Source organism: Erpetoichthys calabaricus, chromosome 17, assembly GCF_900747795.2.
Source record: "Erpetoichthys calabaricus chromosome 17, fErpCal1.3, whole genome shotgun sequence".
In the NCBI taxonomy this organism is placed as follows: Eukaryota; Metazoa; Chordata; class Cladistia; order Polypteriformes; family Polypteridae; genus Erpetoichthys; species Erpetoichthys calabaricus.
Window position 1 is genome coordinate 57,351,196 of NC_041410.2, and position 24,931 is coordinate 57,376,126.

The 24,931-nt window shown below is 37.8% G+C and overlaps 1 protein-coding gene across 1 annotated transcript in view; it reads right to left on the reverse strand.

The window, feature by feature from the left end:
- Positions 1–24,931, reverse strand: part of vps13c (vacuolar protein sorting 13 homolog C) — a 608,306-nt gene that overhangs the window by 527,375 nt on the left and 56,000 nt on the right. The window contains exon 6 of the mRNA XM_051920790.1: positions 6,523–6,585. Within this exon, the coding sequence (XP_051776750.1) occupies positions 6,523–6,585 (63 nt within the window). The remainder of the gene's footprint in view (positions 1–6,522; positions 6,586–24,931) is intronic.

Consider the following 24,931-nt stretch of genomic DNA (forward strand, 5'->3'; position numbering starts at 1 on the left):
ACCACTTCCTGAATGAGCGTGTGGTTGTAGGTAGCTCCCTCATTCTTAGTTTGTAGTGAGGCTGAAGAAGAACCAGGTTATGATCTGCTTTCCCCAAGCGCAGGCAGCGGGGTGGCGCTGTATGCGTCTTTAATGTTTGCATACAGTAGGTCAATAGTCCTATTTCCCCGGGTGTTACAATCCACATACTGGGAGAAGGCAGGTAATGTTTTGTCCAGCGTCACATGGTTAAAGTCTCCAGCGATTAGCACAAGCACCTCGGGGTGCTGCGTTTGTAGTTTAGCAACAGCAGAATGAATGATGTCACCCGCTATCTCCACGTCCGCCCGAGGAAGGATGTAAACAATAACAATGATGTGTCCAAACTCTCTGGGCAAGCAACAGGGACGCAGACTTACGGCCAACAATTCGATGTCTCTAATAAATGCATGAATCTGTTCATGTTCATAATGACCCTAATGCATGTTATTTTAAAGTGACCAAGATAATGTTCTACCAGAATGGAAACAGCAATGTAAAATTGTCAACAAATGATCAGACGACAAATAAGGAACTTGAGGTCTAAAATACAGAAATGGAACATAACCAAAAATCAAAAGGAACTGAAAAGCCAAAGCCAAAATGCCACCAAACTTGCAGTTAAAAAACATGCAAGTCCTGACTCCTTAAAAGGATTTTTCTTCAAGCTCTATGCTCTTGCCAACACTGCAAAAAGTGTTCAAGACTGCAACAAATCATATCATACAATACCATTTTCCAAGCCCGCTTAATTCTGAGCATGGTTGTAGAGGGCTGAAGAATATCTCAGCAAGCACAGACAAAAGGCAGGAACAATCCCCTAGACAGGGTGCCCAGTCCACTGAAAGGCAACACACTCACACACCTACTCAGGCCAATTAAGCATCTCCAGTCCACTCAGAAAGCAAACCCTGGTTTCCTTACTTTTTCATTTATATAACAAGTGAGATATGGTCAAGTGACAATGGAAGACATATCTCTTCCATGGGGAAAAAATTACTTGTTGCTTAGAATTACTAATGTAAGGTGTCCCTCAAAGTTCAGAGATGACATTTTAATTATTAATATTTATTTGCATCATTTAGCAGTGATTAAATTCTTAGGTCTTAGTTTTCATTTTTAAGTTAATTGCAAACAATGTATATTTTCCTTTAAATATGAGGTTTCCTGTATCACAGTACACATTTCTTTATCAGAATATTTTGAAAATATTTTATTACATCTTGCCTGAAGAAGTGGCCTGAATTGCCTCGAAAGCTTGTATATTGTAATCTTTTTAGTTAGCCAATAAAAAGTGTCATTTTGCTTGACTTTTCACTACATTCATAAAGGCTAACACGGTACAACACCCTAGTACTTCAAAATATTTTGAAATACCAAACAAAAAAAAAAAAAAAACTTTTTCTCAATTAAATGGTAAAGTTGAGCCAGGTCGTCTGAAAAGTCTAATCCGATTCTGATATGCATGAGATGATTTTCTGTAAATGATTTATTATAACATTCTTGCCAATATACAGGTGTTTGGGATGTTCTGAGCATATAACCTGATGTGTGAATTAAGTAACACAGAGTAACTAAAGTTTTTTTTTCCCCATTTCATTTTTTCATTTTATGGATGTTTTGATGTTGTTTGTACTTTTGTTCATTGTAGGTCCCCACCGTACCACGAATGTTTTTTAAAGACGGCATCCTTTTGACGTTTTAACCTCGTGTTAAAGGATTGTTATTCTTGTGTATTTTAAACCTCCACTTCACAACTGTTTTAAGGATTATTTATTTAAAGATTTATTGAATGCTCTACTGCACTTTGGACACCTGTTTTGATTCTTTTAATAATCAGTTATATTATTTACCAGTGTTATTTATTAAAGGTAGACTACAGTATATATAATTTATCAGTGTTATTTGTTAGGAAAATTGATTTTTATGTTAATATATTTGGGGTGCAGAACGGATTAACTGGATTTCCATTATTTTCAATGGGGAAGTTTGTTCTAGATACGAGAAATTCGCTATACAAGCTCAGTGCTGGAACGAATTAAACTCGTATCTAGAGGTTCAACTGTACTTGAATTTGAGCATTAGCTTTTGCAGGTTTTGGATAACAAAAATACCATTAGCTGCCAGTAGATGGCAGTAACTGGCAACATACACTCAACATTCATTTGGCGCAACGTTTTGCAGCTCTTTATTAAATTTGCATTGAATTGTTTCTGGAAGAAGCTTGAAGACCCCACATGCTCTGCATTATTAGCCTACGTATATTTAATTGCAGTTTATTAGTAAAATATATCAATATATTAAGTTAAACTTCTTACCGGTACGATCATGAATTCTGAAAAGAAGAGCATTGTATCCCGCATCGTTCAAACTGAAAGTTATTCAGCGTGCTGAGGAAACCAATAATTGTGTGGCTGGCAGAGAGTTTTGCGTTAGCAAAAAACTTGTAAGAGATTGGATAAAAAATAAGTCTTCTCTACAAGCAATGCCCAAGTCAAAGAAAGCATTGCGTTTTGGACTTTCGCCTTTCAGTGGACTGGAAAAGGACTTGAATGACTGGATTGTGGAATGCAGGCAAATGGATATATTGTGACTCGTTCGAGCATTCGGTTATGGGCACTTCAATTGGCAAAAGAAGGAAAGTATTTAACGAGCGATGGTAAGCCTTTGTTGAAATTTCAAGCATCGGCTGGCTGGTGTACGCGGTTTATGAACAGATATGGGCTCTGCCTTCGTCAGCGAACAAAAATTGCGCAGAAGCTGCCGAAAGATCTAGAAGAAAAGGTCAGTTCCTTTCATAAATTTATTATCAAGCAAAGACAAAGGCATGACTTTGATCTCAGTAACATTGGCAACATGGATGAAACGCCAATGACATTTGATATGCCGGGGAATCGAACTGTAGCAGGTATTGGTGAGAAGACCGTACTTATTAAGTCAACGGGCCATGAAAAAACCCATTTCACTGTTGTCCTCTCTTGCTTGGCAGATGGTACAAAGCTACACCCAACGATAATATTCAAGAGGAAGTCGTTCTCAAAGAACATAAAATTTCCTGCAGGCATTACTGTTCGTGTACACCCCAAAGGCTGGATGGATGGAAATTGTGGCTTCAAGATGTGTGGGCTAGGCGATCAGGAGCAGGGTAAAGTAAACGCCCGTCACTTTTGGTGTGGGACATGTTCCGCGCTCATACATCAGAGGATATAAAGGATGAAGCCAGGAAAATGGCTACTACGTTAGCAGTTATTCCCGGCGGATTGACATCAATGCTCCAGCCATTAGATGTTTGTTTGAACAAGCCATTCAAGGACAGAGTACGTAGCATGTGGCAGCAGTGGATGTGTTCTGGAGAAGTAAAATTAACAAAAGGAGGGAATTTGAAGAAACCAGACATTGATTTAGTAGCTAAATAGGTAAAGGAAGCTTGGGACTCAATTCCACCAGAAATTATCAAAAAGTCGTTCTTGAAATGCAGCATCAGTAATGCTATGGATGGATCAGAAGATGATGCCATCTATGAAGACAAAGAATCAGCAGCAGATGATTCAACAGATGGCGACAGCGAAGAGGAGGATGTTTATGCTGACGACGTCACGGAAGAAGACTTTCACATTTTATTCGGACATTCTGATGACAAAGAATCGGACTTTGAAGGATTTGAAGAAGACACTTAGGGACACTTTATTATATGCGAGGGACTTGAATACAAATTTATTTGAAATATTCTAACTGTAATTAAATAAATAAAAATGTTTTTGGAGTTTTAATTTTGGCTTTCTAAAATTCTTCAAAGATTAAAATGTTGAAAGTCTGGGCCCAGGTACATTGGGTATAATTATGAAATTCAAAGAATTTGATAGGCTGTCAAGTTTTACCCTCGACTTATACGCGGATCATAACAAATTTCATAATTTTCGGCTTAAACAATTCATTCGACTTATCTGCGAGGTCGACTAATAGGCGAGTATCTACGGTAGTTTAATTTGAAACATGTAATTTGGAAAGCAATGGCTATGTACTTGTCTCCTACTGCACTCCTTGTTGCAGCAAAATCAAGAGAGCAGTATTCCTCATTCACCTGCACATTCTGGGCTTTGAAACCTGCTGGCCAGCAAAGCAGTCAAGAATGTTTTGAAATAGTTGGATTATACTTGCAGAGCCTGACATATGATTTTTCACTGCAACATTTTCAATGGCACCCACACATACTTTGGCCATTCAAACATTTAACAGGAAATACTGATGTGATTGGTAAACCTATTTACTCGTAGAAGGAAAAAAAAAAACCTGCTGCCATTAGTACTTTCTAGAACTAAGATAGAGGATGCTTTCTACTTGTGGTTTACTACTTACCACTAGTATTTTTGGCTAAGTCACTTGACCAGGGGAAGGACATGGAATCAAAGCAGGTAAGAAATAAGGTGTCACCAAAAATTAACCCCAGTGTAAACCATAAATCTATCTGTTCACTTATGCAATTTCTCAAACACCTCCACATGATGAAATAGCTAGAGACATGATGGACAGTACCTGGCTTAGCTATAATGAAGTCTTTACTAAAGATACCATCAGAACCCTGGTGGTTTCTACAAAACTAGTAAACCTCCAATTCTATAAAGAATTGCAAATCCAAGAATGGCAATTACTTTCTGTTCCCTCCGATCTTTGTAGGGATGAAAAATCATGGAGGGTGGGAGCGTCCTGGGAAAGTTTTCATTTAATTAAATAAATATACTGTATTTGTACTAAAGCTGTTTCAAATTTGGAGCCATGACTCCTTTGGTTCTGGTGTTTCAGAAGTGCGTTGTAGGCGCCTTCATTCATTGTTTTTATCCATGCAGTCTCGTTTTTGTTTTTCTATGGGTGTGTTGTTAGCTAGAAGTCGTTTGCTGTTAGGAATCATAATTGAACTTACTTTTAACACTGAATTACCTTAATGTGATTCAAATAAGCCACACTGACAGCTGCCACACTGAGTGCTGGCACAGTGGATTAGAGCACACTGACTGGAAACCGGGTTTTCTGATGAAAACACAATAACATTTAAAACAGTATCGTTTACATACAAGAGATTTATTTATATCCATTTATACACTAATAATGGCAATTATTAAATAATAATAATTATAATTGTTATTATTAAATAATTCCTCCCATATAAGTAACATTTCGGGGACTGCCTTCTTCTATCTTCAAAACATTTCCAGACTTCGTCCTGTTCTTACGCAACACAGTACTGAAGTATTGGTTAATGCCCGAGTCACCTCACGTATATATTACTATAATGCTATTCTATCTGGCATCCCACAAAAACTTATCAATCGCTTACATCTTCTTCAAAATTCTGGTGCCAGGATAATATCCTGCTGTTCTAAATCCACTGAACATATTACACAGATTCTCTCTCAACTTCACTGGCTCCCTGTTAACTACAGAATACAATACAAAATACTGCTCTTACCATTTAAAGCTCTCCACAACCTCACTGATCTCCTACAGACTTTCAGTCCCTCTCGCTCACTCAGATCTTGTAATTTGAGAGTATTCAGTCTGGCAATACGGTGCAGCCTTAGTTTGTGGAAGACAGACACAACTAAAGACATGAGCATAAAGTGATGGTTGTCAATTTCAAACTGTGTTTCCTTAATGTGTTCCTTGAGAAAAAACATCATCAAGTTTGAGAAATGTTAACAGCTAACAACAATGTACATAGGTAGTGACTAAATACGTTTAGCCAAAACGTTATTTGGAGGCTCACTTGAGCACATAAATGCATAGCTTTGCTAGCTTAACCTGGCTTAGCTAAAGTAAAGATTATAAAATGGGATTTTGTAATGGCCAAATATAACCAAAACATTTTTTCAGCCTTACCTATGAAATGTAATCCCCTGGGATCTGGTTTGGAGCGTACAGCGCTTTGTACAATCCCAAGCAGCACATTATTCATTACTTCACTCCACAGCAGTGCCAATCACAACATGGTGGCGACGTTGATGTACGATTCTGCTGGTCATGAGGCATCTAGTTAGTCTATGTCTATGTTTAAATATGTCACCATGGCAACTTGTTGGCGTGCACGCTTTACCTCAAGTTTAGTTTACAGGTTGTGTGGTGTTGTTTGAGCACCACCTACTGACTCTAGGAAGCCGCTGGGTTTGACTCTGGGGCGCAGAGGGGCAGTGTGCGTGCGCTTCGGTGCATCTGGCCTCTGGCATCCGTGCATATATACAACCTTCGTTTAGTAATATAGATCTGATTCTTTTTTAGTTACTAATTATTTAAATAGTTATATATATTAACCTGCAACATTTTTGCTTTTAGTATTTATTAATTAAAGATCCATAATCTATAAAAGTGCCATATAAAAAAGTGATGAATTTCTAAACTGTTAAGCTAAACATCAAAGTCAAATGGTGTCACACAAAGTATGCCTGTACTTAATATTTTTATGTTGTTTAAACAATTTAATAGAGAACCAGTAGTAGCATCATTTATACCTACCACGCTTGAGATCCTTGTATACATAGCTCTCCAGATGCAATAGGACATCTCCTGTCTGAGCACCTTCAACCCATGACAGCAAAAGGCAAGTAATATAATATCACAGTACAAGATTAAACAGCAAGATGTTACATAAAATACATAAAACACATACATATATACTCACACAACAAGATATAAATATATATAGTAATATTGACATTTAGGTATTAGACAGTGAAACAAAAATCAAGTAAAATTAAATGTAAAGATGTTTCATCCATATTAGATTAACTTCCCTTCAGTTTGCACTTTTTAGCTTTCAGATATCTTACAGGAAATTTGGAACAAAAGGACCGGTTTGTAGATCTCTGTCTTGTGAGTCTACTATCTATAAATATTCATCCCTTCTTTTCATCAGTTTTCCAAAAAACAAACTTAATGTGGTATATGATAGGAGGCACATAATGCAAATCAACTTTTCCTCTGGAAAAGGAGGGCTCCAGCTCACCCTTTGTCAGAACAGAAAATATAATATACATTTAACCTATAATAAAACAAAACAAAAAAAAAAATCTCACAGAGTTCCAGATCTTTTTCTTTACTATCTTTAACCCATTTATCACTGGCACATATGCAGCAAAGAGGCTATGTGGCTGCCTTTTCTGATACTGCAGAAAGCGTTGTGACCATGTCAAAAACACCAAGAACTAGCAGAGCACTTATTAAATCAGACATCAAGAGGCACTGTGAATGTAGAGGCTTTGCACAATAAAGGATACCTTTTCTAAATGTGGATGGACTGATGCTCCAAAAATAGGAAAAGATGTGTGTGTGTATATATATATATATATATATATATATATATATATAAGCTGTCCCAGAACCAGAAAATGCAAATGTCTTTTAAATTCTTTTGAGCCAAATATGGAGATCCACCAAATTATCACCATTGCTGCTATAGCTTCAGTGCAAGTTTATGTGTCTGCTTATTCGTTTTATCTTTTAGCATCGCTGCTTAAGTAAACAGCATATTTATTATAGATAATTAAGGAATATTTCAAAGTTCAAAATTAGGATCTCAGAGTACTAAGCCTTTGTACAGTGATGGACATAAAGCTTCAACATTCATTACTGTAATTGTTGATTATGTACCAAATGTGTTTTTCTTGCAGGAGAACACACAGTTATGCAAAGTTATGTAGTTTCAGAAGCCTTGGTAAAAAGATCTCTTGGTTAAAAGTGACACCCAATCAGAAGCAGAGGGCAGTGATCAGTTAGATTTAGAAGTTTCTGGTTTGGGATTTTTGAGTACTGACTAAATGTTTTTCTGCCTACTCCCATAGACAAATGCACATGTGTGTACCATTTCAAAGCTACATGCAAGCAGGCAATACATTTATGAAATTATGCAATTACTTGTGCAAAATCACATAGTGTAAAAAAGCTTACATGTAATTATGTATTCAGTGCTTGCAGAACATTATAAAAAGCAAAAAATTAAAACAAAGAAAAAATTACATATTGACATACTGAAAGCAGCTTGTAAATATGGCTACAAATTGTAGTATCAAGTACCAAAAGAAGCCTTGAAAATCTAACACACTTAAATTATAAAACTCAAGGGAATGATAGTTTCCCAGGTCAGGTTCATGATGATAGGCATTAAAGTATGTATTACACAAGGGGGGTACAGTGGCGCAGTGGTAGCAATGAGCTGCCATCCTGTCCAGAGATTATTCCTGCCTCCCACAAGATGCTTGCTGCGCCATGTGCAACCCTCGATGAAATAATTTATTGCAGCAGCACTGTCTCTTTCAAATGAACTAACCCCCAATTCCTGTTCTTCTATTTCTTTCTCCAAGAAACCAATCGCCCCACAATAAGTTATTTAATAAATGTCAAGCAATCTCTAAGCTTAGAACGCAGATTCTTCAAAGCTTTTAATGAACATTGAAATATCTTCATAGTACATGTTTAATTATTCCATCCATCTATCCATTCAGGGTCGCACCAGTTCCAGCAAGCATACAGCATGAGGCAGGACCAGCTCATTGCTTACTGCTGTCCACTGTATCCACACACTTAATTAGTAACAGTATACATTATTTATAAATAGTTAAAAATGTATCTGTATAATGTAATATACATACTTTACTGCATTTCATCTTAAAAATGATTATCAAGAGCTCCAAGAAGATAGCGCTTGGAAATCTAAATTGACTTAGAAGACAGTTTTCATCATCTGTAAATACTCTCTATCTTCTACTGAACTGAACTGAATTCCTTTATTGTTATTGTATTTTTATAATGAAATTCAATATGCAAATCCTCCATAAACTTATTTTCCTATAAAACAATAATAATAATAATAAAAATAACATGATAAAAAAATGAAAAACATACAATATGAAAGTATAAGTGGCTCAGGTTGTGCAATATTACAACTGTAGTGCAAGTTTACAGTGAGGTACTTATTATCTTATTTTTAAGTTCAAACAGTTCTACCAGGAACACTTGGAGTGCATTTAGAGCTCTTGGGATGAAACTGTTTCTTAACAGTGAGGTCTCTACAGGAAAGGCTCTGAAGCATTTGCCGTATAGAAAAAGTTCAAACAGACTGCGTGCAAGGCTGAGGCTGCATGTGCTAGTAGCTGTATCCCGAGAATTATCTCCGCTCTCAACAAAATCTGCCATAGAGATTTCCAATCAGTTGCTGTAGAGCTGTAATTCCACACTCAGATACAGTGGGTTAAAATACTCTGAGTGCTGCACTGAGAGTAGCAACGTTAAAGCAGCTATGGTATTTGGAATAGTTTGGCCATTACGTGCATCATTATATTGTTACAAGTTGATTACAATCAGATGCCTTAAACTAACAAATGATATGCGGTTAATTTCAGTGTATTTGATAAAGCAGTGTCAGGGATATGAATATAAAAAATAAAGAGAAACCATACAGGAACAGTAGCACACTGAGTGCCGCCAGTTTACAAAACTGAGCCAAAAATGTGCATACTCAATGGTTTGACCCGGCATGAGAATGTACGTGGCTTTACAGCAAGTTTAGCTTTTATACATCGCAATGTGAGCGTGGAAACATGCGTACGAAACATTTTTGTGTGTACGCACTGTTTATACATAAGGCCCCTGGACTTTCATCTTTTTGCAAAGATATCAGGAGCGCCACACTCCCTTTTCCAGAGACCTCATGACACTCAATGCTCTCCCAATCAGTCTACTGACTGCACAGGAAAAGTCAGAAGAAACATGAATGTCGTCTCAACAAGGTTGACACTCTCTCCTCAGACAGACTCACTAATGGCTGTGCCCAAGAGGCCATTAAAAGCCTGGATCTTGGTTTTTATCCAGGACACTCTCAAACCCAGACACTTAGACTCCTTGCTCAGTCTCTCAAGAGCCCCGATTAGAGCCTCCTTGGACTCCACAAACATCACAGCATTGTCAGCAATTTCAAGATCAGTGAATCTCCATTCATCCATCCATCTATTATCCAACCCACTATATCCTAACTACAGGGTCACGGGGGTCTGCTGGAGCCAATCCCAGCCAACACAGGGCACAAGGCAGGAAACAAACCCCAGGTAGGGCGCCAGCTCACCGCAGGGCACACACACCAAGCACACACTAGGAGTACCCTGAGGAAACCCACGCAGACACGGGGTGAACATGCAAATTCCATGCAGGGAGGACCCGGGAAGCGAACCTGGGTCTCCTAACTGCAAGGCAGTAGCGCTACCCACTGTGCCGCTGTCGGTGAATCTTTCTTCACCAATAGATGCCCCACAACTCAATGGACTCAATGACCCTGCCCAATATCCAGTCCATCCAAGCACTGAACAGCGTAGGAGCAAGAACATACCCCTGACAAACCCCTGAATCAACTGGGAAAAATGCAGAAGTTCTGCCTCCACTTTGCACAGCGCTCACAGTACCAGTGTACAGGCTGGCCATGATATCCAGTAACTTTAAGGGGATCCCGCAAAGTCTTGTGATGATGCAAGTTCGCTCCAGGTTCCCATGCAGCTTCAGGAAGCTCTTAACCCAACACCGTCGATAATGTCACCGATGAGCTTGGCAGTGAGGCATAACAATGAAGCAAGGGGATGGTGTAAAAATGCCAAGTGCTTTTATTAAAATCAACAAACAAAAACAAAGTGTCCAAATTAAAGTGCAGTGCAGCTCAAACTTTAAGTAAATAATTTAATAAAAACAGAGGTGAAAAGTGGAGGCTAAAATCCAATCGATAAATTCTTTAAAACGAGGTTAAAACAACGGCTGGAAACAGTCTCTTTAAAAACAAAGCCTGGTGTCTTCTTTTTACCTGGCGGCTCCCCTGCTTCTCCCATCGGGCTTCGCAACAGGAGAGTCGCCCTACCTGCAGCTGACCTTCTTTCCACTCGACTGGTCTGGAGGCTTCCTGATCCCTGGCTTCAGTTTCGCACTCTCCAGACCGAGACTTGGCTTCCCTCAACGGCCAGGACGCTCACGTTGGGAAATCCACCTTCCAAGCCTCCCGACTGCCGCGGCGAACCGCCCTCCTTCTGGTCACTCCTGCTAATCACAGAATGCTCAGGGGGAGCGACCACTACCCACTACCCTAGGTGTCAGCCAAAAACCCCGCTAGGGCTCACTGTCCAGCTGTAAGCAAGCGCTCTCTCTCTAACACACACCGGCTTTCTCACTGCTTCCTGCTTTCTTACTCACTCCTGCAACCTCCGTCTCTCTCTTTGCACCATTCGCTTGTTTCATTGTTTATGCCTCACTGCCAAGCTCATCGGTGACATTACCAACGGTGTCGGGTTCAAGAGCTCCCCAAAGTCGGATGGGAGCCTGGAGCAGAACCGACAAGTCTCAGGATGTCCCAGAGGGCTGCTCAATGAACTGAGTTGAAAACTTTATGAAAAATTGAGAAAAGCTGCAAAGAAACTCTGCCGATATTCACGTTTGCACTTAGTGCTGGGCGGTATACTGGTTCATACCGAAAACCGTTTTTTATTTTTTTTATGATATGGATTTTTCTTATACCGCAACACCGGTTTAAATTGCCTAAACGACGTTCGGAACGTGGTGCAGCGGGAAACTGTTCAAGTGGGGACCTTTTTCACTGCTACACCGCTAAACACAGATTTGTTGCACTAGGGCTCTTTTTCACTGCTACACCACCAAATAGTTAGCGGTAGCATAGGTATTGCGCAGTGAAAATGGACAGAGAACATTCCGAAACTGAAGCCGAAGATAAAGTTGAACATGATGAACAGAAGAACTTTTGCCGAAAAAAAGGAGTCACATCCGTCGCCTGGAGATACTTTAGTTTTAAAAGGTCAGATGTGTAAATACTGTTTCTATACTACTGGATAATACTGCAAGCCAAGTTGTACTTGTTTTATTTGTTTTCAATACAGTGTAATGTACCTGGGTACTGTGTAATAGTGTGACGACATGTTGACTTTATTCTCGACATTTCCACTTTAATCTTGACGCTTATGACGAGAATAAAGTCGACATGTTGACTTTATTCTCGTAATTTGTCATTAAAGTAGAACATCGTAAACTAAACTTCATCGTAAAATGAATATTTAATTTACTAGATTTTCTCAAACCCCGTCATAAGTTATATAGCACATTAAATGCTTTGTGTTAAGTGATTCTTAAACTGACTTCTTCTTGCACTAAGAGGAGGCGCCGGCAGCGATCGCCGCACAGAATACATTCACTTCATGATCTTCCTGCTCTCTGAACATTTAGAATGCTAAGATAAATACTTAATATAATGTTCATGGTGAAATACATTAAAGCATGCATTAATCATATGGGGGCACGGCGGCGTGCCTGCCTTGCATTTGCATGTTTTTCTGGTGGGTTTACTCGGCGTGCTTCAGTTTCCTTTCAAAGTCATGCAGGATGTGGGGTTTTGTTGTGCTATATTGACCCTGCTAGTGTATGTTTTGCTTGTATTCATCTTGCGATGTGCTGGCGACTCGTTCAGAGATGGGCGCAACTCTGAATGGATGGCATAATTAAACATGTATAACGAAGATATTTTTAAAGTTCTGAACACTCCGTGGGCTAAGTTTATAACTAGTTTTAATTTCACAAAGAAGTTTATCGTGTGGTGATTGGTTATGTGGTGAAAGAAAAAGGAAGGATATGAACTGGGGATTTGGTATGTCAGATAGAGACAGCATGCATGCAATAAAGATAGCCCGCTCAGAAGAACATGCATTGAATTCTGTGTTCGTGTCTCCGACCAGCAGATCACAAACTCAACATTTACACAATATTTAAGTTAAACCTGTGCGATACCCATTCATACATCCAGTTTTTTGGAGCCTCGTCACACCTGCCATAAAGTTCTCTAAACTGAACATACACCTGGGGACCCCTTACTGCAAGGGAGCAGCACTACCGCCTCACTATCGTGCATGTGTAATACCTGCTTTAACACTAGAATTACCAGAGCCTACGAAAAAACTCGTAGATTCGGCCCACCTTAAATCGCTTCTTAAAACCGTTCTCACCTCTCCGCCAGCGTCTTTTGTCATCTAAATGTACTGATAAAGACAAGCTGCCAGCAGCCGGCTATTCCATCCCCCCCAACGACTTAGAACGTAAACGAGCTTTTCCCAGCTCATGCCTTGATTGATTATCTGGGAGTGAAGTGGAGTTTTAGAGTAGAAATAATAGATTGTTATTTGGAACACACGCATTTCATATGTGTTGCATTTCTACAGTAATCTGTGTAAACACATTGTTAAAACAGAAACGTTTTACAACATTCTAGTAGCAAATGACAAAATGTAGGCATAAACTATATAATGTATGAAGCCTGAAGTCCAAATATCAAAGAAACACTTTCACAAAAGGTACAAAAAAAAAGCCACCGCCAAAAAAAGCCGCCTTAGTGTGCGACATTGACACGTATTAGCTATCACTGCTTCCGTGACGCAGCAGTATCAGTCGCTGACTGGGAATCCGAAGGTCATAAGTTCGATCCTGCAACACTCCATTTTGAGAAGTGTTCTTATTTTCACTATTTTAGAATAAAAAGATACATTTGATTTCAGTCTGTAACAGCCGGTGTAATTTATGATATTTGTAAAGGTTAGCTTTATTTTTTTTTAAATTCACTTTTCATTGTCTCAGTCGCGTTCAAGATCCTTCCCTACCGCCCCCCCCACCTGACACTGCTGTTTTCACATAAAGACACGTTATAGTTCTGAAGTGTATTACGATACATACGACCGCGTGTTTTTTTCCCCCAATATTGCCAGTCCCCACGTGTTGCTGTATGCTGTTTCTTTTGTACTCCAGGACATGCAGAGGAAAGCATAGTAAAGAGCAGTAACTTCAGCGCTATATGCAATCATCAGACACTTCCCATCTGATGCTGTTTTCACATAAAGACGCGCTAAAGGTCTGCAGTGTACTTGTGACTGCATTGTCGTACCAATGCTTGCGAACTGAAGTGTCTGCATGCACTTTTCATGGCATTATACGTGTATTTTTTGAGCATGCCCATGTAGCTCAAATACAGGAACATATGTTGATGTAAAAGTATAACAAAATAAGTGCACTTTTATTCAAGACTATAACCGAAGAAAAAAGAAAGCAAGTTACAGTAGGCGGTGATATGACAGCTTGCGTGGTGCAATGCTAAGAACTGCTGATTTCCATTCTGTGCTATATAACTATTAACATTTGAATCTGATGATTGCATATAGTGCTGTCTTATTCAGTGCGCGCAAGAACATGCAGGTGGCCAGTTGCTGAGTGCTACAACGCACATTTTAAAAAAAGAAAGAGACAAATATATGTGATGTTTTGAAGAAATCATTTTATGACGCGAATAGTACCAATCAGAAAACATCATCGAAGTAATGCAATATTATTCGAAAACGAACAGCGTCAGATCGGGTGTGAAGTTATACTGGCGCTGTTTGAGTCAGATCAGAAGCTGAATAAGCTGAAAAAGCTCCTGTTCTGATTCTAAGTAAAAAAGCATGAATTAATCAACAGAAATAACCGCGATTGACATTTTAAAGTTAACGATTTACAGTGCATACCAATTTATAAATTCAATGTCCGTTTGAGGAAAAAAAAAAAAAAACACTTTCTTCAAAGCTGGGAATCGAACTCACGTCTCTGTAGCACGATAGGGTAGCTGTGCTCCAAGTCAGCAAACCGTAGCGTTAAGCCACGGAAGCTGTTGTATCATCCTTGAACCTTTTGTGAAAGTGTTTATTTGATGTTTGGACTTCAGGCTTCACAGATTCTATAGTGTATGCCTACATTTTGTAACATTTACTACTAAAATATGAAAAAGTTTCTGTTTTAGCAATGTGTTTACACAGATTACTGTAGAAACGGGACACACATGAAATGCATGTATTCCAAATAGCGATCTATTATTTCCATTCTAATCAAACAAGGCATGAGCTGGGAAAACTTAGTGAACGTTCTGTGACGGTGGGGGATGGAATTGCCAGCTGCTCGCTGCTCCTCTTAATCAGCACATTTAGAAGACAAAAGAGAGGTGAGAACGGTTTTAAGGTGGGCCGGATCTACGAGTTTTTTCGTAGACTCTGGTAATTCTAGTGTTAATGCATTTCATCATGAAAATGATATAAAGTATTTATCTTAGCATTCTAAATTTTCAGAAAGGAGGAATATCATGAAGTGAATGGATTCTGTATGGTGATCGCTGTCTTCTCTTAGTGCGGAGGAAGTCAGTTTAAGAAGCGTAGTGATTAACCACTGGGTCGGGGAACGTAACACAAAGCATTTAATGTGCTGCATTAATTTATGATGGGGTAAATTAAGTAATTGATTAAACATTGATTTTAGGAAGAAGTTTAGTTTACGACATTCTACTTTAATTATGGAGTAAACTATGAGAATAAAGTGGAAATGTCGACTTTAATCTCGACATAAACGGCGAGAGTAAAGTGGAAATGTTGACTTTGTTCTCGACATATAGTTTGTTTTTTTCTTCCCAGTATAGCTTAGCTTGAAGCAAGGTCCATTTTAATGCAGTTTGCCTAAATGATGGTTCAGTTGGTAAAGATGTCATCACCAAGTTGCACTTGTTTTATTTTATTTTAATTTGGTGAATACTGTGTAATTGGGCTTGAAGTCTTGAAGTAATAGTACAACTATCAGTAATAATACTATTATTTATTTTATTGTTATTATTTATTAGTTTAAATATTATGCAGTTTAATGATGATAAAGTTGTTTAAAAAGTCACTTTAATGTGTCAGTGGACAGAGATTGTTAACATTAACAGAAAGTATAGTTGGTTTACAAAAAATATTTACTATTTATTCCTTTTCTAAGACATATTCGGTGCAATACAATTTTTGACAAGCACTTCTGGATATTTTACTAAGTCTAAATGCGTCTTTGTATGGTTGAAAATATGTTGTCAAAATTATAGTTTGTTTTTGCAAAATTTGTTCAATAAAAAGGTTCTATATTTTGACTGCATCTGTCATGCAATGTGATACCTTCTCCATTAGTGCCACCCCCTTGAAAACTATCACTTTATGGGGCAATGCAAAACTGTATTAATACTTGTGTGCAAATTAAAATGTTTTTTTTTGTACAATGTACAATACTCTTGACAGTGGAATAGGTTATTCTTAGCCAGTAATTGCAGTGGAAAATGTGGTTAACATCCACTCATGTATGGGGAAAAAAATACCGTCGAATACTGTGAAACCGGGATAATTCAGAAAAATACCGTGATATAGAATTTTGGTCATACCGCCCACCCCTATTTGCACTCCATGAGAAACCTCAGTACCAGGATGTGGTCGATGGTAGACTTCTTAGGATATAAAACTAGACTGCTCTGGTCACTGGTAGGTAAGCAAGTGATCACGGATCCTCCTTTCCTTTCCAGACGGGGACAACAAGTCCCGTTTTCCAGTCAGTTTGGATGGAAGCAGAGAATGTTTGCAATGCCGGGAGGACAGCCCTACCCTCAGCTGGTTCACCATCTGTGCAATCTCAGTGACACTGGGTGGTGTTCCTTGGAATGTTGCAGTCAGGACAGCTGATAGAATGGTCGTTATGGATGACACAACAGTTGTGACCTGCTTGTCTTCCTACTTTGAGCAGCTGTTTAAAGCTGATCCTCCGGCTAAGACGTTGGATAGTTTTCCAGAATAAAGTAAACTACTTTCAAAGCTGCTAGTCTAGGTTACTATTGTCTAACACACTAAAACTAAACAGTCGGTAAACAGCAGGGACTATAAACACCTGCAAATAAAGGAACAGCAATTTAAAAGACTAAGATAACTGGTGGGCATTGAGCTTAGATTTGAAAATCTGAATGCTAAGGTGAGAGCTGCAGCTGACAAAGAGGACCCTGAAAAAATTGTTGGAGGAGATAGTTGGAGGTTGAAAACCTCCAGCAATAAAATACTTTGAAGACTCAAAGAGTGTCTTGGTTTAACAAAAATACTGCAGAGTTGAGAGTAAAACTAAATTAACAGTCCAACAGGAAATACTGCAGGCAAATATAACTGAATATAGCAAAGCAGTCCGCCCTAACAGGTAGTCCTATTTCTTTAAAATTATAAATGATTATGCTGGAAATCCAAGAGAGTTTTGCTTTCAACTACTGATCATCTTCTAGACCCAGCTCAATCACTGAAATGACCCCAAAACCTTTTAGCAAATCTCGTACATATTAGATGCAATATAATACATCCCTCCAAAGTTAATCCGGCTGAACTTTGCATGCTCTTTTCAGCAAATTAAATTTTTTCACACAAATAGGTTTACCTGAACTCTTGCCTGCATTTCAGCTGAAGTGGCTTGTGGGTTTTTTCTTGGCATCATCTTCCCGATTTATTTTTCTTGCAGGTCCTTTGACAGTTCTTTTGCTTTCCCCATAGCTCAGTATCCAGTAAAGTCTGTGCAGCTATGCATGAATTTTAATTTACTATTTATGCACAGATACAGATTCTATTTGTGTCAACTTGTGTGCATATTATCAGTCCCAACATTCAAAGGTAAGTAAATGTTTGATCAGGCCCATTTGGGTGGTATCAGTTATCATTATGATTTAAAAAGGGCACACTTACGTGATTATAACTGGCTTCGCACATTCCCTAATTAAAAGGAAAGTTTTCTTGATGATTAACTAAATGTTTCAAACAATGGCAAATATTTCACAAATTCTGCCAGGGTATGTAAACTTATGAGCACAACTATAATTTCTCAACCAAAACCCTTCATGTGTGTCCTTGACCCAGTCAAAGAAATTTTCAAAGAAGCCTCTGATGTGCTTATTCAAAGTATACTTAACATAGTTAACGTATCATTAAATGCTGGGGTCTTCCCAGATTGTCTAAAGATTACAGTTGTTAAACCCCTGTTCAAAAAATAATAAACAATCTCTTCTTTGACAAATGTTGACTTTATTCAAACCTGTCCTTTATAAGTAAAATTCTACAAAAGACAAGTTTTAGGCAGTTAAGAAATACATGAATAAATGTTCTATTCTTAATAAGTTTCAGTCAGATTTTAGAACAAATCATAGTACAGAAACTGCACTGATTAAAGATGCATGTATGTAAAGCAAATGCAATTAATAAAGTATCTATCTATCTATCTATCTATCTATCTATGTTTTTCTTATATAATAGTAATAATAACAGTAGTTCACTACTCAAAACAGAAAATGCAAAGAGGACACGGGATCGAACCTGCAACCTTTTGATTTGGAAGCAGCCACTCTTACCTCTAAACCAACCATGCAATTGATGTCTGGGCTTCGGTTTTTACATATTGACAGCAACATGTAAATTGAATGATTTATTTTTCTTTGGCTATATTCTTGAATAAAGGCGCACTTGTTTCATTATACCTTTTGTGAAAGTGTTTATTGATATTTGGACTTCAGCCTTCACACATTATACACTTCACATCAACATTTTTTCAATTTTTACTATAACATGAAGAAAGTTTTTGTTTTAGTTACGTGCTCAACATTTCTTGCCTCACATTTCCTGTCATGGTACATTTACCCAGATCACTGTAGACACAGAACACAATATGAAATGTATGTATTCCACATAATGATATATTATTTACTCTCTACAATTCCAGGCACTTCACACCCAGATAAACACATTTGAGCTCTGAGAATTTAGCATCTCACTCCAGCTGCATCAGTGGGGGATGGGATAGCAGGCTGCTTGCTGCTTGTGCTGATCGACACATTTGCAAAACAAATATGCTGATGAAGAGGTGCGAAGGAATTTAAGGTGGCCTAGCATTACAACTTTTTTCGTAGGCTTCAGGGATTCTAGTGTTAAACTGTAAACAGCAATTAACACTAGAATTACCAAAGCCTACGAAAAAACTCATAAACCCAGCCCACCTTAAATCCATTCGCACCTCTCTGTCAGCATCTTTTCTTTTGTAAATGTGTCAATAAGCGCAAGTAGCAAACTATCCCATCCTCCCACCACCGCAGAAATGGCAAAAAGCTCTCCCGGCTCAAGCCTCGTTTATCTGGGAGTGAGGTACCTTTATCTACACTGTCAGTATTTTTTTTTCTTCTCCGTGGTCCTAATACACTTCCATAGTACCAGAAGTTGTATAGTGTAAATAATATATCGTTATTTGGAACACATGCATTTCATGTGTGTTCCATGTCTACAAAGATCTATGTAAGTGTAGCATGACAGAAATGTTGTACACATACCTAAAAGACAAACTTTTTTCATGTTTTAGCACTAACAACAAAATTTTGACATGAAGTGTATAGCTCACGGGTTTAAGCCTTGCCATGTCACAAAATAAACATTCTGAGTAGGGGACCTGCTCTTTATTGTTACTATTATACAATAAAAACATACATTTAATTTGAGTCTGTAACAGCCGGTGTAAATGTATAGTACTTGTAAAGGTTAGCGTTATTTTTTTTTAATCAGCTTTATTCTCAGTCACGTTCACGCTCCCCCCGATGTGACACTGCTGTTTTCAAATAAAGACGTGCTATAACAGAGGTGAACTCGAGGGTTCTACATCAGAGAAAGAGAACAGAAGCCCTCCCCACAAGAAACGTCCATTCACATATAAGAATAACGTGGCTGCACCAGCTGTAAAGGCGAAAGATAGCACCGTTTGGATGCAGCAAGTGGTCCGGCATCATCCTGCCAGTCAGTCTTCCCACACCTTCAACAAAACAGCATGGCTTACAGAGCTCTATATAAATCTATAGAGCGTTATCTAAAAACATTTATATGTTATTCATATAAAAGCCAGATCAAATGTTATTTACCTTGATTTATTTACATATCTTCCTACAGCATAAAGTCACAAGTAGACTACAGAGCTTCCTCTGTTTGATTGATACGGACATGCTGACAACCTACAGGTGTTCTGAAGCTTTATAATCTTAGTCTCAGAAAGTCTTTCTCCTGTGGGGGCGACTGGGATCTTTTCCTGAATAAGATTAAACACAGTCACGTAGGGTGCGACAGGAGCTTCCACCTGCAGCTAAAGTCACTTCAGTACACATGTTAATGCAGTAACTAATGGGAATGAGGGATACAGAAACAAGTCACCACTTTCATCCAGATGGAAAGCTTGCGTTTTAAAAAATTTCTGTAAAAAAAGAAACGTCATTGTCTTTTTCAATTGTTTTAACTTTTAACCACCTTAATCCAAACAGTTTTTTTTTTTTAATTACACATACATTTAGTGATAAATGCAGCCACTGCACATGCAGAAGGCAGCTCAGAATATATGGCTGGTGGTGCATGCTTCAACAACAGAGAGAGGGCTGTTGTACAGCTTGTGCGACTTTCAGATTTGTTTTTCCCCGCAGTCCTTTATTTGAAACGTGGGGACATATAAAGTTCCATCTATCTACCTACAGTGGAAAAAATGAATAACGTAAAGTCAGATAAAGGGGGATGACTGTATACAGTATATACATTATCCCTGTAACCGTGGACTAGAATAAGGTCAGCATCCCTTTTGCAAGTTTAGAAATGCAACTAAAGGAAGCTGGCATAAGAAAGGACGTTAAGTCTTAAACAAATCTGTTCCGATACCCACTTGATGAATAATGGGATTAATGAATGGCAGACAATTTTCCATCAGAGAAGCAGTGATGGCAGTGCTGGAGTTGAAGCACTTTGTGCCAGAAAAATTAAAAGAAGAAAACGTCAGATGTGAAGTGGATGAGCAAGAGTATTGTAGTTATTAAGATGGGTGTTGGTAAAGAACTGATGAATAAAGCCTTAACATATTCCCCACAGGTTGTAAGAAGTGATGTAGACAAAGAGGAGGTTTAGAACAGGCTCCATGTAGGTAATATCTGGGGTGCCACAGAGGGAGTTGACTGTAATGGGTGGAAACTTAAAATGTCTGTTGGAGCTGATAGTTATGAGGGTGTCCAAAAGGAGTTTAGCATTGGTAACAGGAATGTTGGCAAAAAAGGACAGGATGTAGTAGGTGTAAATGAAACACTCAATAGTGTCTTGAACAATAGTAACTGGGCTAGGTATACATGAGAAAGGGACAGAATTAGGAGAATCAATGGGATAAAAATGTTTGACGTCAGGAAATAGATGGACCAAGTTGTACGCAAAAAGCACTGAATAAGATAAAAAGTAAAGTTGCCGGCCCAAAAGGAATGGTGCTGGAAATGTTGAAGGCAGCAGAAAGTCCTAGAATTAAATGTGAAGTGAAGATTGTTAACACTGGAAGATGTGTGCTCATTCAAGTACATACATTAAAAAAAAAGTTGATTGCTCTCTATGACCCACACCCCAATTAATCAACTTTTTTTCTTTTTTTTAAGTAGGTCATGAAAGTCCTGGAATAGGTAAATGTTAGGAAAAAGCCATTTGCTTTTGGTTTTGAATGGGAAAAACAGATGCAATATTTGTTGCCAGGTACACACTTGGAAAAGTATCCATTAAAAGGAAAGAAGCCAATTTAATAATTTGTACATATGGAGAAGGCATCTTCCAGGGTTTGAGAAGAGATGGTGAAAATGGCGATTTACAAATTTAAGCATGGAGGAATAATTAGCCATTTCAGTGAGTCAGTGTATGAGGAAGAAAGAATTTCGGCCATGACAGCATATGGAGCTAGTGAAAGTGTTACTGCACCAAGGATATTTTACAAGTCCATTAATTTTCAAGGTAGTGATTAGAAAAGTGTTTCAAGGATAGCAAAGAAAGCTCTTGTAGGTTGATAAACTGGAACTGAAGGAGAAGATAATAAAAAGGAAAGCTAGTGTGAAAGTGAAGGAGATTAAGGTAAACACAGGAAAGATCATGGAAAAGGTTGGATATGAAAGGGAAAGCAGCACAGAAGTGGTATGTGCATAGAATGCAATGTATGCAGCAAAGGTGTTGGCAATAATGCAACCCAACACAAAGGTTGTTACAACGTGTGCATAAAAGATTCGGTGGCGTTTTGGATAGTCTGCAGGAAGTGAGTGCATTTTTTGTTTCTACAAAATATGTAAGGGGTGTGTGGAATGCTAATGTAGTAAGTATAAATCTATACATAATAATAATAATAATAATTATATATATATAATTTGAAGAAAGCAAGATGACATGTTGAGTGCACATGGAGGGGCAGGGACAGCAATCATAGCAAAGGTGAGAGATGCATGGAAGAAATTCTAAGTGCTCTGCCCCAGTCTGACTTCTCAATAAACCTCACTGACATTAAGGGGAAAAATTTACGAAAGCTATAGGAGTAGTATGCTTTATGGGAACAAGACATGAGAATGATCTGATGGATATATGGAGGGCCATAGAGTCAGAGGAAGATGACAGAGTTAAGGGAAAGATTTGGTGCGGAGGATATAGGTGATATGCTCAGGAGAAATAGACTGAAGTGGTTCAGGCATGTAAAGCTAAAAAGCTGCAGTGACATAGTTGGAGGGATTTAAACCCAAAAAGAGGAATGAATAAGTCATGGCTGAAGGTGCTGTTGGATGATATAAAAAGATTGGGTCTCACTACAAAGGATACCAAAGACTGCAGTCAAAAAATAAACCAATCATATCATTCAGAGGAGACACCAACCTAGACGATTACCATGTAATGCACATTTTTCTTTAGTACTGATACAAAACATTTAACACATTTTCATATGGAAATGAAAAGTAAAATATTTAAATTAATAAATAATTCAGTTAGCTTAATCATACTTAGGAGTGGGCAGCATGGTCAAAAAACCAACCCAGTATAATTAAAAATCTGACATTTTGGTAGATGCCAGTATAATATATTTGTATATACTTACAGAATTGAAATATATTTTGCAGCAAATAATAAATAATACTCATTAATCGCAAACACTGATGTCTCATCCATCAAAATGATTGTCAGTGCTCTGTTACTCAAACAGATTTGATAGCAGGTATTCATCTCTCAATGTACCCCCAAAAACAAGTGGGAAATGCTGAATGACAACAAAGCACTGATTTAGGTATAAGCATAAAGCATCACAAAATGTCAGTGATTTGGGAGTATTTCCCATCAAAAGACCATGTTGTTGTCTGCTATCAATATAAGAAGAAATTACAGTACCATCACAACACAATGTCTATGCAGCAGCATCAAAAAACACAACAGGTTTCACGCAAGAATCGAGATAATCACGAAATGTGTCAAGGGTATCCACAGTTTATATAGTTGTGGTATGCTACTTAAATTACAGCTTTGTCATTTTATTATATTGGTCGTGGATACCTGGTAACTCTAGGTATTTTCTTTTATCTGTGATTCATTTTTCAATGATGAACCCTTAATATACATCTGTGAACTTACTCTACTGTAACAATGAGTAGAAAAATACAGCCTCTCTCTGGTTCTCCTACATTTTGATTTTCTCAAAAATAAAAAGCCCAATTGGCTTTTTTATGCTGTGTAATTCAAACATAAATTTATACCACAGACATCTGAAATTTCATGTAGCATCTTATGATGCATGTAGCATAAAAAGCTGGGCTTTTGTTTTTTAGGGTTGGCTTAGTTACAAAGAAAACATGTTTTGCGAGAAGCACAAATAAGAGAGATGTTGGATCAGCTGAATGTCAACTGATGTAACACACAAGTCTCATATCTCATGATAATTAATGTCTTTATAAGTGCTTGTTTCACTCATGCAAAGGATCTTTCCCGCTTTCCCTGGATGGGATCCTCAAACTCTTCTGTGCGGAAGGTAGCACCCATAACTCCCTCAAGGAGAGCAGCTTGGAAAACAATGCCTTTGAATTTTACTAATTTCGAGAACAGTAAAACAGACTACAGTTTTATTATTAATTGATTAATTATGTTTCTTTTCTGTTTTACCCATGGTTGAGATTCCAAAACAGTTTCTGCAACTACAAGAATTAAGTGTGCTTGGAAAATAAAAAAGATGAATTTGTAACCAAAAAAAAATATTAAAAAAAATATTTTTTTTCCATTATGACTGTCTGTAAAGGTGCTACATATCTGCCTGATAATGCTGCATAGTTATTTCAAGAACGCGAGGAGACATGCATACTCATCTACTGACAGATTTGAGTGCTGTTTACACATTCATTTGGACAATTTCAAAAGCTGATAGGCCGAGGTTGGATGTGAGTTATTTGATTAGAGAATGACACCCATCACTTTGAAGTTAAAGGCAATTGAATCGGTGAAAAGCTCAAGCTGACCTGCACCAATCACAATAAATCTGTCCTTTATCCATTTTTCCTTCTGGCCCAGAATTAGCCATTTTGGAAAGCTGTAAAGACAAACATGGGCCATAGACAATCATGGAATGTGGCATTTTTTTAACAAGAAAATCTTTTATGTCAAGTGTAACACCAGGACTAATTATGATCACTAGGTTTTGAATCTAACTTACCAAACTTACCTACCTACGTTCTTCTAAGATACAATTACATCTTAAGGGGGGTGGCAATGCTTTTGCAGTAGTGTGAAATGTGTTAAGCAATTGAGAGAAACAGATTAAAGAAAAGTTATTGACAGGAAGAGATAAAATGAGAGCAAGCAAACCAATAATTTTAATATTGGCCATTCATGAACTGAAAAACCAATAATACATTAAAAATGAAAACCTGCCAGTTTCAATATTTAGATGATCCATCACTTTATCTCTACATCCAAACTGAAATGATGAAAATGACTCTTTACCCAATAAAATTAAAAGGTATGCCAACAGATCCTAAAATCCAAACAAAAAACAATACCCTTTCTATTAATAGCTTCAAAAATTGTACATATTAATACTGAAATTTTCACATGCAATTTCATTGACCAAGTAGAGATAAGATATTATTATGAAGTAACAAAAATGTATTATACTGCCACTTAAAAGCTGGAAAACGCAAAATGTAATTTTTTTATTCAATATTTAT